This window comes from Amblyomma americanum, chromosome 1 (genome assembly GCF_052857255.1).
Source record: "Amblyomma americanum isolate KBUSLIRL-KWMA chromosome 1, ASM5285725v1, whole genome shotgun sequence".
Classification (NCBI taxonomy): domain Eukaryota; kingdom Metazoa; phylum Arthropoda; class Arachnida; order Ixodida; family Ixodidae; genus Amblyomma; species Amblyomma americanum.
In genome coordinates this window covers 408,242,519-408,258,943 of record NC_135497.1, presented here as the reverse complement: position 1 = coordinate 408,258,943, position 16,425 = coordinate 408,242,519, and the positions used below count along the sequence as shown (strand labels likewise).

At 44.5% G+C, this 16,425-nt stretch overlaps 1 protein-coding gene across 1 annotated transcript in view; it reads right to left on the bottom strand.

Moving 5' to 3' along the window:
• LOC144115785 (protein PALS2-like) overlaps positions 1-10,281 on the bottom strand; it is a 30,268-nt gene extending 19,987 nt beyond the window's left edge. Inside the window, exons 1-3 of the mRNA XM_077650281.1 lie at positions 10,035-10,281; positions 5,542-5,650; positions 3,004-3,069 (exon numbers count right to left, since the gene is read on the bottom strand). Of these exons, the coding sequence (XP_077506407.1) occupies positions 3,004-3,069; positions 5,542-5,650; positions 10,035-10,235 (376 nt within the window). The 5' untranslated portion in view covers positions 10,236-10,281. The remainder of the gene's footprint in view (positions 1-3,003; positions 3,070-5,541; positions 5,651-10,034) is intronic.
• Positions 10,282-16,425: the final 6,144 nt, after the last annotated feature.

Below are 16,425 nucleotides of genomic sequence, written 5' to 3'. Positions count from 1 at the left end.
GCTCCAAAGAAAGCCCACGAAATACAAAAATAAACCACATCACTAATGCATTCGTGCGTTCACGATCATGCTGCTCTCAAGTGTGGTTTGAGCAAACGAAATCACCTGCAACTCTGACCCGGCGGCCCCTCAGCAGCGACAGGCCGATATGTTCGCGGTGGTTTCTCGTCTGCGTTAGCCAGTTGGCACACATGACGTTGCGAGTTGCCGCCGCTAACGTATCGGCCTGCCGCTGCTGCAGGGCCGCCGAGTCAAACCTGCACGTGATTTCAATTGCTCAAATGACGCTTGAGAGCAGCACGATCATGGCGTGCGAATGTGTTAGTCACGTGGTTTATTTTTGTATTTCGTGGGCTTTCTTTGGAGCTGGGAAAAAAAAGACACCATTGAGGGTTTTCTTAGCGTAAATGATAAAATGAGGGTTTCTGAATGCGCTCTACAACTCTTCAAATGCAATTTGTTGTCTAAAGTCAATATTTCTTAAATTAAATAATTAAACGAACTATTAATTATAAGAAAAACAAAAATTGCCTGTGGTGCTCAAGATGGATGTCACCAATATGCAGATGGTCTCACTCGCCTGTCTCTAATAATTTATTTCTTAACCCTTGACTCAAGTTAGCTGGGACACCTGGTATACTTGATATAGATCAATAAATAGATGACTAATTAACTATAATTAGTTGTTTTTATTTGATTTCAGGAGGCAAGGTTATACTACAAAGCTGGAGACCACCAGCATCTAAGGTGAGTCTTGTTTTTAAATTTTCTTAATTGGCAATGTGGTTCGAAATGTCGAACGTCAAAAATATGCACATGCAATATCGTTGAGTTGTCCTTCCATCAATGCATGCTTACTTCGATCCCATTTGATGCGTTTGTGTATTTGATACTGTAGAAGTTAACTTGATTTCAGCGACGATACCACACGAAGTGACGCCATTTTGTAACTATGCAATTTGGGAAAGCCAACTCAACAAGCTTTCAAATGTGTATTTTTGATGTTCAAGTTTCGGACCACACTGCCGATTAAGAAAATTTGAGAACAGGGCTCACCTCTGATGTTGACAGCCTTCAATTTCGCAATATAACCTTGCCCCTGATTATAAAAATAAAAGTTTATTAACTAATTTTATTAAATTAGTCTTGTAATTATCAATCCACATCAGGTACATAATGTTCACCTAGTTGTACAATTCGCCTGCCTAGACTGCACTGACATATCTCTTACAGTTTTAATTTAAAATAAAAATCTGTAAATGGTAAATGACCCTTCAGTTGATAATCAATGCAACTCGTGTTCTCATTTTTCAAATATAACGCATTTTCCTCTGATTCTGCCATCCTGCACGACTGCTACGTGCTGTGCTTGTATTAGCGAAGCTCTTTTTCAGTACAAATGACATGCTCACTAAAAAAAACTATTTATTTATTTATACAGGTTCCTACAGAGCCCTCCTGGGCATTCGTGTAGAGGAAATGCATGAAACGAGTACAGACATTCCGTGAGCCTTCAAAACAACTAACAACGCCAGGACATCACAACTGCACCTTAATTTTTTCTGCAACTTGGTGTGAAGAGAGTAGCAGATAGAGAAAAGGGAGACCACTTGGTTTACCCCACATGTGCACACTGTGCATAAACCTAAATCAGCCGCTTTTATACAGACCCCACGTGGTGGCTCAGTAGTTAGAGCGCTCAGCTGCTGATCCAGAGTATCCAGGGTTCGAACTGGACCGCAGAGGCCTGTGTGCAAAGATCCCCAGGTGGTCGAAATAATTCTGGAGCCCTCCACTACGGCACATTATTCTGGAGCCCTCCACTACAGCACCTCTTTCTTCCTTTCTTTTCACAGTCCCTCCTTTATCTCTTCCCTTATGGGGCCTATTCAGGTGTCCTCCGATGTGATGCGTGAGACAGATACTGGGTCATTTCCTTTCCCCAAGAAACCAATTTTTAACTTTCAATTTTCAATTTTTTTATGCAGAAAACTAACCTCAATATGACAATATACATAAGGTGAGAATTTTTTTTCTGTTTGCTTTGGCCACGACTGTTTTTTCCCTTACTATGCAAAGCAGTTCTGCACCAACAGCCATGGAGGAAAACAAAAAAAATCAATGCCAGATATGTTTCAATGTCTATGCATTTACGATCACAGGTAAAAGTCAGAACAAGGAAGCGGCTGACAACTGCTGCATGGTCAGGCAAGCAAATACTTTACATACACATACAGGCACATACAGGCATATTCTAGATGCATGCTTTCTGAGATTGTTGGGATGCTTAGAAACTACTCAGTGGGGTCAGTAATGAGCTTCTCCGAGTCGACGATGACAGCGAATTCTGACTGAACTCATAACTCACAGTTTCTTGGCTTAAGAGTGAGCATAGTCAGACAACAGCACAGTGAATGAGATATGTTAGCATTGCTTGCAGATGGAAATGGCAGATGGTAATAGTCAGGCTACAATGAGTGTACCACCAGACAACAGCTATGTGTTCACAGGCACTTGCAAGTGCTCCAGAAATTCACAGTGCATTCTTGTTGCGCAGTATCTCAAAGCATATATATATGAGCAATAGGAATGTGGCACTTTCACTATAATGGTTCCAGCACATCAGCCAGCTGAGCCGACTGTTATGATGAGTACGTGAGTAAACAATACTGACAAAACTAGAAAATCTGATCGTTATAACCGATTATCGTTATATTTGTACCGGCAAAAAAAAAGCAAAAAGAACACACCCACATATTCTCCCATGCATTTATACACATAGGGCCATTTACATCCTGTAAGCCAAAAGGTGTTGCTTTCAACCACAAAAAAATACCTGCATTGCCAAAAAACAAAAATCTTGACTCTAAATCGCCATTTTGGTGGCCTTTTCGAGGGGCGGTGTGACTGAATCATATTAAGGTTCTGCTGTGCACATCTAACTCAACTCTCGTGCCTGTGAGTATAAATTAAAAACAAACACAAGCAGAAATGCAAACATACCTGCTGATGCCTTGCTCTCATACATTGCTTTCCTCTTCTTTTTAGTAATCTTTGTACCACACATTTCTGGAAAGAGATGGATACAGATAATATTATGTCAAGCACACATTTACTACCTGGCTACAGAAACTATTTTTGCATTAGAACAATGATAAAATTAAGCAAGCTTTACTTCACAGACTACTGGTCACACAACTAACATGTTATAAACCAACACTTCTGTAGGAAATGGCCCAAAATATGTTGCACTATCACATAGAGACAAGAAATAAGCTTAAATAATACTGCAAGTCTACTGGTGACATGAGTGTGTATAAAATGCACTGAAAACAAAACTAATCAAAGCCTGTGGTAGAGTGCTTTCAAAGACACAGTGTACATTAAAAAGAAACCGCAAGGCATACGCTTACAGTATCATGCCCCAAAAGTTTGATTTGTAATGACCAACATCAAAATTGAGCTGTTTGCTGCATAAAACTCATACATTTTTAGTTTTTCACTGCTTTGATGTTCATAACATTTGTACACTGTAAAAATAAAAAAATGACAAAAAATATCTGCAGCAGCTCCTTAGGATGTTCCAAATTTCATATTTAGATCGCCAAGGAGCAGCACCTCCTTTTCCTCATATCCCACACAAACATCATACACAGCAAGCCAACACACTGAAACCAAAGTAAATAATGCAAACATTTAATAGCGGTACAATGCACTAGAATTCTATAATTTCAATATTAACAGCTGTAAGTATATGATGAGAATGTACTCCACCAGAAATTATCTACCAAAATAAGTTCTGTCTACAGGAAATTAGCAATTTCATGCTGAAATAAAAGTAGGAAACTTGCAAAAGAAAAGCATAACTAGGAGCAAGGAAAGTTAACTGCAACCTATTTCATACAACATTCATGTTTTTACAAATGGTATAACTCATCACTGTCAAAATATTTCCTGCAAATGTATCTTGAATTTATTAGTATCTTTTTTAACTTTTTATGTTTACTACATTTTTCTATCTCATCCTCGCACAAGTCACAAGTGAGAACAAAAAGGCAAAAATACAAAACAAATATTATAAAACTGCCCAAAACCTCACCAATGATATATGCAGATGCCGACACAAGTCTTGTTCATTGCATAAATGGACGGGCCCTCAGTACCACACATAAACACTGCTGTTTAAATTCAGTACAAACATCATATGGCATCTGGTACCCCCCAAGAAAAAACTTTTGTTCTCTAACTCTCACTATAGAGTCTGTCCAAATTTTCTCAACGTTTTCCATAGCAACCATAAAGTTGCTAGTGCTCAAGTATGATCACCCCTTCCACGATGGCATTTAGGACAATGAATCACAAACCACTGTGATGAAACAGCGGTCACTGAGAGCAGCAGCTCAAGCAACAACATGAATCAATCTAAAGAGGAATGGCGTCAATGACTGCTCATGCTGCAAGCACATGTTTTTAACTACATAATACTGCAATGCCGAGTTTTGGTTTGGTTTATGGGGATTTAACGTCCCAAAGCGACTCGGGCTATGAGGGACGCGCAATGCCGAGTTTTGCCTCTGACTAAAGCGCTGCCCATGTTATAGCAATTAAATTTAACATTTCAAAACATCCTTGAAATCTGTGCATACATCCCCATTGAATTTACAACCTTCAGGTGCTTAGATTGTAGTGAACAAAACATTTGTACCACAAATAAACTGTGCAACGCAGTATCCTTAGCTTTCCAAAACAATAAAATACTACAAAGTTTCGCCATGTATTGCTTCAAGCACATTTAGACAAATATTTTCATTTCACCATTTGTTTGCGATGCTTGACCCAACAGAAAGGTAAATGCAAACATAAAATGATATAAAAACCAAACCAATGTGGCCACAGTTGAGGCAAGTTTAACACTGCACACTCCTTTTATAAAGAAAAAGCGTGAAACAAACTTTGCCATCATGCTTGCTCAGAGCACCTGTCAGCCAAGCTCGAACTAGTTGTAAGGTGGTCTGCACATTTGAGATCCAATAGCTGTCAACCAGAAACGGCAGAGCTCCAAACCACTGAGGTGCAGTAGTGACACACCATTGTAAAACACTGGCAGCTGGCTGAAACCTAGCAATGAAGCTTTCATTGTCATGCAGCTTTAGCTACACAACAATAATGGATTCCCCTCTAGTTTGGGGAACTTGAGTGTTAATTCTACACCTATTTAAAATCACAAAAATCCTTACATTACAGGAGGGAAACTGGGAAACATTGCAGTTATGCAAAACACACTAGTACCTGCCTATAATGGTTAAAGCCTGCTCATGTCAAAATAAAGTACTGCATGACAACAGTATGCAGTCCAGCAAAATGAATTTAAATCTAAATGCAAAATCTTGACTGCGAACAGGCTCGTGCGAGCAACAAGTTGACAATACTACTCAAAACAGGTACTATGCACATGTGAAATTAAAATGCAAAAATACTTTCATTGCAGTCCTCAACACCTGTGACATATCTGTCTCATGAAAAGCAGCAATTAATGCATACTTGTCTTTGTTGCATAGTCATACTCTGGCCGCACAAAAGCTCGTCTTCGTTCCTCAAGTTCCTGAGATGGGATAAGGCCTGCCGGACCTGAAGCAGATACTCTTCTTGCCTGTGTAAGCAAAGAATGACACATGAAAACGTTCAGGCTTTGTAATCAAACAAATATATTAAAATTAGTCACAATAAAAACAACTACAAAAATAATGAAAATACAATTCAAATCTAAGCCAACAAGCTGATAGCATAATTGTTTTAACAGAGATACTTTAATAAAGTAGTACATTCAACCTGATGACACTTATCAATTCAAATGCAATTAAGTTCCGCTTAATCTGGCACCACGAAACCTCATGCCAGTCTGCCTGATCTTTGACATGTGCACTTTGTTTATTAAGACTTTAGAGCCCAGCTAATGAACTGATTCATGATGCACTGAAGAGACAAAAAAAAAGTGAAAGCTTAGCCTCAGTAGTTCAGACATGTCACCTATTCTAGAGTCATTGTGGCCAAAAAAAAACTGTTGTGTACATATGCGTTGTGAGTGTTGTGAGCCCACCCCATGCTCTATTTATTTATTACAATACCTTCAGGGCCCCAGTGGGGCGTTACAGAAGGAAGTGGATAAAAAAGTAAAAACAATGCAGCAAAATGAAAACAAAAAGTAAATGGAAAATGTAATGTAATACAGCAAGGAATGAAAAAACGTAAGCTTGAACAAAATACAAATCAGATTACGTAAGAAAACAGCCTAGTCAAACACATAGTTTTCCGCGGCATTTTTGAATAAACAGGTGTCAGAAATGTCGGCAAGCAAGGTGGGCAAGTGGTTCCAATCGCTCGCCGTCTTGGGTATAAACGAGTTAAAATATGCATTGCTTCGGCAGTATGGAATGCGTACCTTGTGGCGATGATCCGTGCGAGGTGATATGAACGATGGTTCAAATAGATGATCCCGTTTTAGCTGATGATTGTGGTAGTAAATCTTGTGAAAAGTTAGTATTCGCGCGAGTTTTCTACGAAGGGAAAGGCTAGGAAGGTTCAAAGAATTTTTCATTGTAGTTACACTAGCAGTGCGGGAAAAATTAGAGAAAATAAATCGGGTGCTACGATTCTGTACTGACTGATTAGTAAGAGTTTCAAGTCCCGGGTCCCACACAGAGCACGCATATTCTAATTTCGATCTAACTAAGGTTTTACAGAGTAGCAGTTTTAAAGAAGATGGAGCCATGGAAAAATTACGACGCAAGTAGCCAAGCATGCGGTTAGCATTGTTAACAATATAATAAACATGTGCCTGCCATGAAAGGTTAGCACTTATATGAACCCCTAAATATTTATATGTGGTAACTTGCTCAAGGAGAGAACCTGAAATATTGTAGGGAATAAGATTTTCGTTAGCAGACCGGTGTGAAATACGCATGACCTTACACTTGTTAGTATTCAGTCTCATGAGCCAAATATTACACCAACTAGATACCTTATTTAGGTCACTTTGAAGTAAGGATGAGTCTGAAGCGGATTTGATTACTCGATAAATAACGCAATCATCTGCGAAAAGCCTAATTGTGGAGTTAATAGAAATTGGTAGATCGTTATGTATATTAGAAACAATAGCGGCCCGAGCACGGAACCTTGAGGCATGCCGGAGGTAACAGAGCATGGTGAGGAATCAGCGTTATTTGCAGTGACGAATTGAGTTTTGTTACGCAAAAAACTCTCGATCCATGAAAGAATGTTTGGGTCGATGTTTAGTTTGCCGAGCTTAAAACAAAGTAGTTGGTGATTAACAAGATCGAATGCTTTCTGAAAATCTAAAAATACACAGTCAATGAAAAATCCCTTGTCTAATGCATCAAATAAATCATGGGTGAAGGAAATGAGTTGCGTTTCACAAGAAAATGATTGACGAAAGCCATGCTGACGAGGAAAAAAAAACGAATGATTTTCTAGAAATTTAACCAGATTAGAATAAATGACATGTTCAAACAGTTTACACGGGACACTCGTTAATGATATGGGTCTGTAATTAAGAGGACAATGAGCATCACCAGACTTGAATATTGGTACCACCTTACAGTCCCCGGGTAGCTTTCCTGAATTCAAAGATTGCGAAAACAGTGCACACAAGTAAATGGAAGAATAAACACTTGTATTCTTTAAAAATTTAGAATTTATGTCGTCGATTCCCGAAGACGAAGAAATTTTGAGATTATTAATTAGACTTTCTATACCAAGACTGTCAAACACAATTGGGTCCATTAATGGATTCTGCACAGGCTGAAAAGAGGGCAGAGAAACAGATGATTGCTGTAAAAAAGTATTCGAGAAGGCGTCGTTTAGCACTTGAGGGCATTCTGATGAAGGAATGGCTGCGCCGCTTCTATCGTTCAGAGCTATTGCTTTATGCTTGAGACCAGAAATGATGTTCCAAAATTTTTTGGCATTATCAATCAACAAAAACGGAAGCGTACTCTGGAAGAAAGCCTGCTTGGCGCTTCTTAAGGCTTTTCGATACTCATATGTTATGGCACGATACACATCCCAGTGATCAGGGCAACCGGTGGTTTTCGCTCTACGATAAACTCGTTTTTTTTACTTAAAAGGCGTTTTAATGCGGCAGTGAACCACGGGGAACGTTGCTTGCCTGATATGACGCGTAAAGGTATGTGTTTTTGGACGAGAAAATGAACTTTTTCTTTAAAAAGGCGCCAGTTCATTTCCACAGTACGGTTATAAAAGTTTGGCATGCACTCTCCTAAGAAGATTTCGAGTTCAGCGTAAATCGACGGAAAATTTGCCTTTGAATAAACTCTGATATATTTGGGATTCGGTCGCACACGTGTGCTAGTATCTTTAAGGTCAAACTGGATGAAGGAGTGGTCACAGAGGCCTGGTAGAAATGCCAATGAATGAACTAGCTCAGGGAGCGTAGTTAGAACAAGATCAAGAATGTTAGCGCTAGTAGTGGTGATACGGGTTGGCTGGGTAATGAGCTGAGAAAAATTGAAGTCAGTGCACAGATTTATGAAGCCAATCGAGTCAGGTGACGAATCCAGAGTGGAAGGGAACGCGCCAGACCAAATTATTTTTGGCATGTTGAAATCGCCAAGTAAAAAGATTGGCGAAGAAGGAAACCTAACTAAAATGCGATTGAGCACATCATGAAGTTCACTACAGAAAGACGATGGAGCATTTGGAGGGCGATAGCATGCGCAGAAGATTACGTCTCGATGATTAATGCGCATAGAGGCGCATACAATTTCTAGTGAAGAAACAAGTGACACGTGTGAAGAATGCAGATGATCAGCGACCGCTATCAGAACACCGCCTCCTATTCTGTCTCCACGGTCACATCGATAAGTAATGAAATCCTTTTCGCAGTTTAGTATTTCATTAGAAATCTTTGAATTCAGCCAGGTTTCGGTGAGGACCAGAATGTCTGCATCGCACGTGTCGATGATAGTACACAGATCATCACGCTTGTTAACAACACTACGAATATTAGAGAACAAAACACATATGTCATTTGGAAGCTCATGACCACGAGCAGGTAGCTACGCGGTAGAAAGATCGGCAGGCAAGGCACTACTATCAGGGCTGCGTGGGGATGCTTGGTTATTGATATGATATTCACAGATGCTATCTGATGCCGAAATGTAGATGTAACACTTATTCTTTATGAACAATTTGTTCTGACGAATAGCGCACTTCTCTCCACTTGCTTGTCCAAAGTCAAAAAGTTTTTTACGTGCGTTGCGAGTTGATAAGCAGAAATCTTCCGTAACCTTTATCCCAGCATTTTTCATTTTGCTTCGGTCAGTAAACACGGCTTCTCGGATCTTAAAATTCGTAAACTTGACTATGACAGGACGGCATTTGTCATTCGAAAATTTACCCAGCCGATGCGCGCGTGCTATGGCCTCGCTGGGTAGCTCAAGGTCCATTTCAGAAAGAAGCTTTTCACGCACGAGCTTTTCAGATTCATCCCATGTTTCGTTTTGCGTGTCAGGGAGGCCGTGAAAAAATAGATTATGGCGTCGTGACCTGCCTTCGAGGTCGTCGAGTCGTTTATGAAACGCCTCTGCTTCATTCTGTACAGCCTCAGACACTTCCTGGGTAATGTCAAAGGCGCTGGAGGCTTGCGAGGCAGCTACTTTTTCTTCGACGGCAACAAGCCTATCGTTCATTCTGGCCATCTGACGCTCAAGCTTTGTTTGTGTTTGCGGAACTTCATTGAGCTGGGAGAGTATTTCGCTATGGTTCTTGTCAATTTTTTCGTTTAAAGATTTTAACAGAGTGACTGTGTCATCATTGGACTGGCTAGAATCTTTTTTAGGGGGCCCTGGCTTCCGTTCAAAGTCGCCACCTAGGAGCAATAATTTCAGCACATATACACATTCGCAGACAATGCACATGAATACGCTTGGGCATGACACAAGCAGCAGGTTGACATTACTTGTGCGTTTACAGTGCAAAGAAGGACATGAACTGACCTGCACCAAGAAACAGAAGAACATTGGTCGTTGCTGCATTGCTGCTGCTGTTCCATGCCCACTGAAGGCGCTCGGTGATTGCCAGTGCTTAAATGGGCGCGATACACTTGATGACTGTGACGATGGGGCTTGCGCGGCCAAAGGTGCAGACCACTTGAAGGCGATGGCTTCTTCCGGTGGCGTCGGGCAACATTCGCTCATTCGTAGCGAGTCGGGCTTGAACTGTACAGACAGCCGAAGAGGCGATACGGGGCGCTCAGTCGATGTCAGGTAGGGAACGTGCTGCCGGTCGCTCGAGTCATGACCAAGTCCGCTCCAAGATAGCATCTGCACCAAGAAACAGAAGAACATTGGTCGTTGCTGCATTGCTGCTGCTTTTCCATTGCTCCCAGCTCGACGACGGAGCTTTTGCCGAGGGGCGCACACAAAGTTGCAGTGCACGACCAGTAGAGGGCGCACATCCAGGCGCCGGTTTTCGGCGGAGGATGTAAGAAAAGTTTTCTCTTTGAATTCGACGATGGCCACGCGTGCACTGCCGGAAGCCTGGGGAGAGTCGACGTCGTTATTGTCGCGAAAGCGGCCGAGGTACCCAGCACAGTATATACTGTCCCCTTCAGATCGCCGCCTCCACCGCGGAAGTGTCGCGCAGCAGCATTGCACCCGTGATTCATTAGTGAACGACACGGGGCTGATAAAACGCGTAACGCCTCGCCAAGCCCTGCCCACATCGACGCACTCAACAGCGGAGCGAATATTTTCGCCGGCAACATTTTCCTTACGATAGCCAAGCAGCCGGCGTCCATATACTCTCCGGCTCGCTTCCTTACTGCTCGGCGGAGAACGGAGCTTCAGCCTGAACCTTACCAACTTTTTTTTGCGCCACCACTCATAGAGCAGAATGCCCGCAACTGATAACAGAGTCAGGGACTTGATCGAAATACATGAAAAATAAAACGGGAACTGGGCTATGCCATTGAGTGGACCACAAAGTGTCCACAAATCAGTAAACGCTTTCAGTGTAAACAAATGCGGCCGGCCATTGGCTTGTTTGGTTTTTGAGGAAAGGAAATGGCAGAGTAACCGTCTCAGATATCTCGGTGGACACCCGAACCGCGCCGTAAAGGAAGGGATAAAGGAGGGAGGGAAAGAAGAAAGAGAACTGAAAATATTAAGGCAGCCCAAAAAGAGGGAGAGAAATAGAGCTGGCCTTCGCAAGGACCGTTCGCCGGTCACGGACTGTGGCAAGTGGTCCAAGGCAGCAGCGCGCGGCCCAGCGTACGGCGCTTGTTGCCTGTATGATGGAAGAGCGGAATTTTTGCGAACGGTCCGGGTGCCCAACAAGCAACGATTTACTGCGTCGTCGCCGGGCTCCTACGGCATACAGGCTCCCTTGTGCTGTTGTCGATATGGCTGCGAACGAGACCGCTGGTAGTGATCTGCACGACATGCCAATCTCCATTCAGTCTATCTATCCGCTTCGTGTACTCAAACCGGCGCGTAACGATGCCTATCTTTTGACAGCGCTGCCTGTTATAGATAGGTTCGCCCGAATTCACATCGAACGCTGAACGCATCGTCACCTTCACGTGTCCTCGTGCACCGGACGGAGGAACAGGTGTTGGTGGAAGAACAACAACATGAAACGTATTTCAGTCGAGGCAGCATGGGCTCGACCTAAAGTAAAAAAAAATTGGCTGGCGGTCACGGAGGAAGACTATATAGGAGTGGAAACTCCGCTGTCTGCGGCGACCAGAAAAGGTCACAAGCCCGCGGCGCCACTAACATGCTGGCGGCCTGGAAAGAAACTACTGAAACACAACGTCACGGCGTGCCCGCTGAAGCAAACACCCGTGTTTGCCCGTGTCGTCTGCTTTGATCGCGCGCCGCCGGAGCCGCCTGCCCGGGCGCTGCATTTTTTTTTTTCGCTGCGGCTTCTGCGAGGCGCCGCATGCCGCCGCCACTGCGTGCGACCCCGTCGGCGCATACAATTGTGACTTTTATCTGGTCGCCTGCGCCAACACCCTCTAAATACATTGAGAGGGTGTTGCCTGCGCTCGCTCGCGCTGACGGGAGTTTGACCTCCTATATAGTCTTGCTCCGTGCTGGAGGTTTAGCATTTCTGAGCCCGAAATATTGTGCAAATCATGGGTTTTTGCAGGTGGACACCACCGCCACGTACACCTGAAAGCGAGGGGTCCACTGACCCAGGGAGCCAGTTATGGGCCTTTTCTTTCCTCAAAATCTACTGAGTCTACAAAGATGTCAACGCCAAAGCTAATGAACCCAATGAACGCCGGCGGCCTATTGCTCTAGTGCCGCGTTTCTGCCACAACGTTGTTAACGCCGGCGCATGCAGCGCACATTTCTCTGTCACCACCACCACTTTTTTTTTTCTTTACTGCCGGCTTGGCAAAAAACAAGATTACTCTAGGTGAAAAATAAAATGCGTCCTCCCCCATTGGGTAGAGCGTTCATTAAATATGTTTCAAGTTTGCGAGTTCATCCATTATACCAATCCATTTTGGGGCTGTCACCCCCGCCATGTAGCTCAAAGCGCGAATGAGGTGCCCACTAACCCGGGGGGGGAGGGGGGGCAGTTATGTGCTTTTCGTTTCCATTCGTGACTCTCTCAGAGGCTTCGCGCAAACGGACCGATTTGGCCGGGTAGGAGGCTAATAATGTTTTCGTACTAAAAGAAAGAAAATCAGGAGAGGAGGTAAAGGAGGAGGAGGGGGAAAGGAATACTTATGCTACAGGGTAGGCGCCGGAGCGTCGAGCGACGCATGAGCAGTAGCTCAAATATAGGGCACCGCCACACGCACAGGGCGCCGTTAAACAGAAAAAAATACCTGCGTGCTGGCGTAGCAGACAGTCCCGGACTGTCGACGTCATAGGTGCGTCGCGCTAACACCAATGCTATGGAGAGCAAGCTGCCGGTCTAGTTGGTGATGCATGTTGTGAAGAAGGAAGCGCAAAAAAAAGGGACGAGGGCCGGAGCTGGGGACACAAAAAACACGTTCACGAGCGCTCATGAACGTGTTTTGTGTCCCCTACTCCGTACCTCGTCCGTTTTTTTTTTTTGCGCTTCCTTCTTCACAACAGTGCTATGGATGAAGCGCCACAACGGCGTGTGGAAGCTAATCCTTCTGGCGCGGCGCGTAAGCGAGAGACAAGGGCGAGGGAACGGCAGCGAGCCGAGGGTGGTTGCAGAACCGCCTTAGTAGCACATTACGCATTCTCAAAACAAGCTACAGCGCAACGCAAAAGCAAATGCAAAACCACCGAACGCTAACAGCCAGCGCTGATCATTGATGTTACCACGAGAGCAGTCGCACCCCTTTTTTATTTTCTTTTTTAATCGCTCGGATTCATCGCGAACCATAACAAAACAAAGAAACGCGAAACCCGGCTTCTGTTTTTATTCTTATGGATGCAGGCGAAAATGCAAGAAAACTTAACAAAATCTAAGCTCGATGTTATGCAGGAGGCGGTGGTGTTAATTTACGAGTGGGATTAGCCTTACAGTGGCCTGTCAGCAGGTGCTCCGTCTGAATCACAGATTTGAATGATTGTGTCTCTATCACTTTTCCATAAGGCCAGTGTCCTCTAAAAACTTCCAAGAATTCTTTCGACCGCCGCTTAGTTCGGGAGCCCTCAAGGTACACGATGCGAGAGGCGTCGTCAAACGGAACGTCCATTTTCCTCTCGTTGGCCAAGAGTTTCTCACTCTCGTCAGAAAAACATGGCCACGCAAGAAGAAAAAGTTCACATAAGAAAAAGTTCACAATAAGAGGGCACAACCAATTTTAATGGCCGCCATCTTGGATTAGAGAAACCGAAACAAGTAGAGTTTCTTACTATTAACTAGAGGGAAAGCTGGCGCCCCGCCTATGCGAGTTTGCAAGGAGCTTCCTCGATACCACCTGTACCACCAGGGGCGCTCTAAGCATCATAAGGCGGAGAGCTACCGACTGCAGGACTACAACTTTTGGCCAAAAATAATGAAAAAACACACATTGTTCGATAATCAAGATTGTCCTATCATTCAATATCCTGTCTATAAATCGCAACAAACGTGCAGAAAAGCATGTAAATGCAAAGTTTGCTCAAAATAAGCGATGACTTGCTCTCCTATTGGCCAAGCACTGCAGACCACAAAAGCCAATATTTCGTGCTTAACAGGGGCACTTTTAAAAATAGATATATTTTTGAAAAAAAAATGTCGCGTCAACATTTTAAAAGCTTTTTCCACAGCATTTCGGAAAAGAAAAACCTTTTATTGGCATCGTGTGCTGTTGCGTTTTCGCTACTATGGCTTTCGCGCACTACTTTTACGCCGAAGTCTGCGCGCGGAGTGCGCTGTGGATACGGAATGGGACATCTCCTTAACGCCCCTCCGTGTTCTTGAAAAAAAAAAAACTACGGTCCCGCACCAAGTACCTCATCGCCCCATGATGCTTTGCGCGCCCATGGAGGCTCAGGTGCAGTGCCGCCAGCTTTCCCTGTAGTTAATAGTAAGAAACTATATGCCGAAACTATGCCGCCATTTCGGCCCCTGACGTCATACTCCCATAGTTCGACCTCTATCCACCATATTGGACCGTGAAGTCATATTGGCACGCGGCAGGTGGTTGTTTCTACAATGTTGTAGATGTCGCTACAAGTCTCAATGCGAGGTGCGCTGTTTTCTAGTTGCAGCCAAAGATGGCGCTTTGATCTCAGGGTGGTAGGAGACCTCACGAAATCTCGAAACGCGATGAGTAGTTGCTGCCACAGATGGCGCTGTGATCAAGGGTGGTAGCAGACCCTACGAAATCTCGAAACGTGAAGAGTAAGAGCTCACGCTCTTAAAAATAACAATGTTGCGCAGCCTCGCGATCCAGCTGCCTGGTAATGTAGCGAACTGACGGAGCAAGCTCGTTCCCGCACACCTGCAGACATTTGGGCGATTGGCGCGCGTAGCTGCTTGGATTTTTTTTTCTCGCACACCCACATCCCGGTAAACTTTTGTGGCCGACAGTGCTTTCATATTGTCACGTAGTGGTGACGGCAGTCGAAGGAGCGATGAAGACGAACAGAAGCTCTTCTAACAGAAAACTGTTTATTGGGCTGACTTGCGCCCACAATGGTCTGAATCACTCGGCTGCGGCGAAGCGACAAGCGTGCTCGGCGGTCGTCGAACAAAATGCCCGCCGCTGTCGGCCGTGCTCAATTTAAAGCTGATAGCGAACTTTCGAGATAAAGAGTGAAAAGTTACTAGAACAATCTGGAACAACGTAGAATCAGCTCTGCCCGGCTGCGATCAATCGAGATAAATCTAGTCGCGTCTTGCGTCGCAAACAAAGCGATAAAGTGGTGTGGCGGCAGTTTTGAAGAACGAACAAAAACTGCAAATATTCGTAGCATTACTCCCCTCTCAAAGAAGCAACGACCCGATGCATTAAAACAAATAATGCGACTAGCAAGAGATAAAGCGGATCTTGCGAAAATAGAGTACTATGGACATGCAGCGTCCTTTAGCGCGCATAATACGGCTTCAGACAGACGACATGGACAACTTCTGGTCTTACGCGGCGTCGCTGAGATGCAGTCATTGCGTCAGGGATACTTCATAATCCAGTTCACCTAGCCTACGAACAACCTTATACGGGCCGAAATAGCGGCGGAAAAGCTTTCACTGAATCCACGGCGGCGAATGGGCGTCGAAGCCCAGACTTGGTCTCCTGGCTTGTATTCCGCGTTGCGTCTTCGTAGGTTGTAGCGTCTGGTGTCGGACCGCTGCTGATCTTTGATCCGTAATCGGGCAAGCCTTCGTGCTTCTTCGGCGCGTTGAAGGTAGGCGGCCACGTCGACGTTCTCTTCTGTAACGGGGCAGCATGGCGTCTAGCGTGGTCGTGGCCTCCCTGCCATGGACGAGCCTAGAAGTTGTCATCTGGGTGGTCTCCTGCACTGAGGTGTTGTAGGCGAAGACGACGTAAGGCAGAATGATATCCCAAGTTTTGTGTTCGGCATCGACATATATGGCGAGCATATCGGCGATGGTTTTGTTCAGGCGCTCGGTCAGTCCGTTGGTCTGCGGATGGTATGCAGTTGTCCTCCGGTGGCTGGCTTGGCTGTAACGCAGGATGGCTTGCGTTAGCTCCGCCGTGAATGCTGTTCCTCTGTCCGTGATGAGCACATCGGGGGCACCGTGTCGAAGAAGAATGCACTCCACGAAAAATTTGGCGACTTCTGCTGCTGTTCCGTTCGGTAGGACTTTCGCCTCAGCGTAGCGGGTCAGGTAGTCGGTCGCTATAATGATCCACTTATTTCCAGACGTTGACGTTGAAAAGGGCCAAGCAAGTCCATGCCGATCTGCTGAAAGGGCCCTGAGGGAGATTCAATGGGGTTC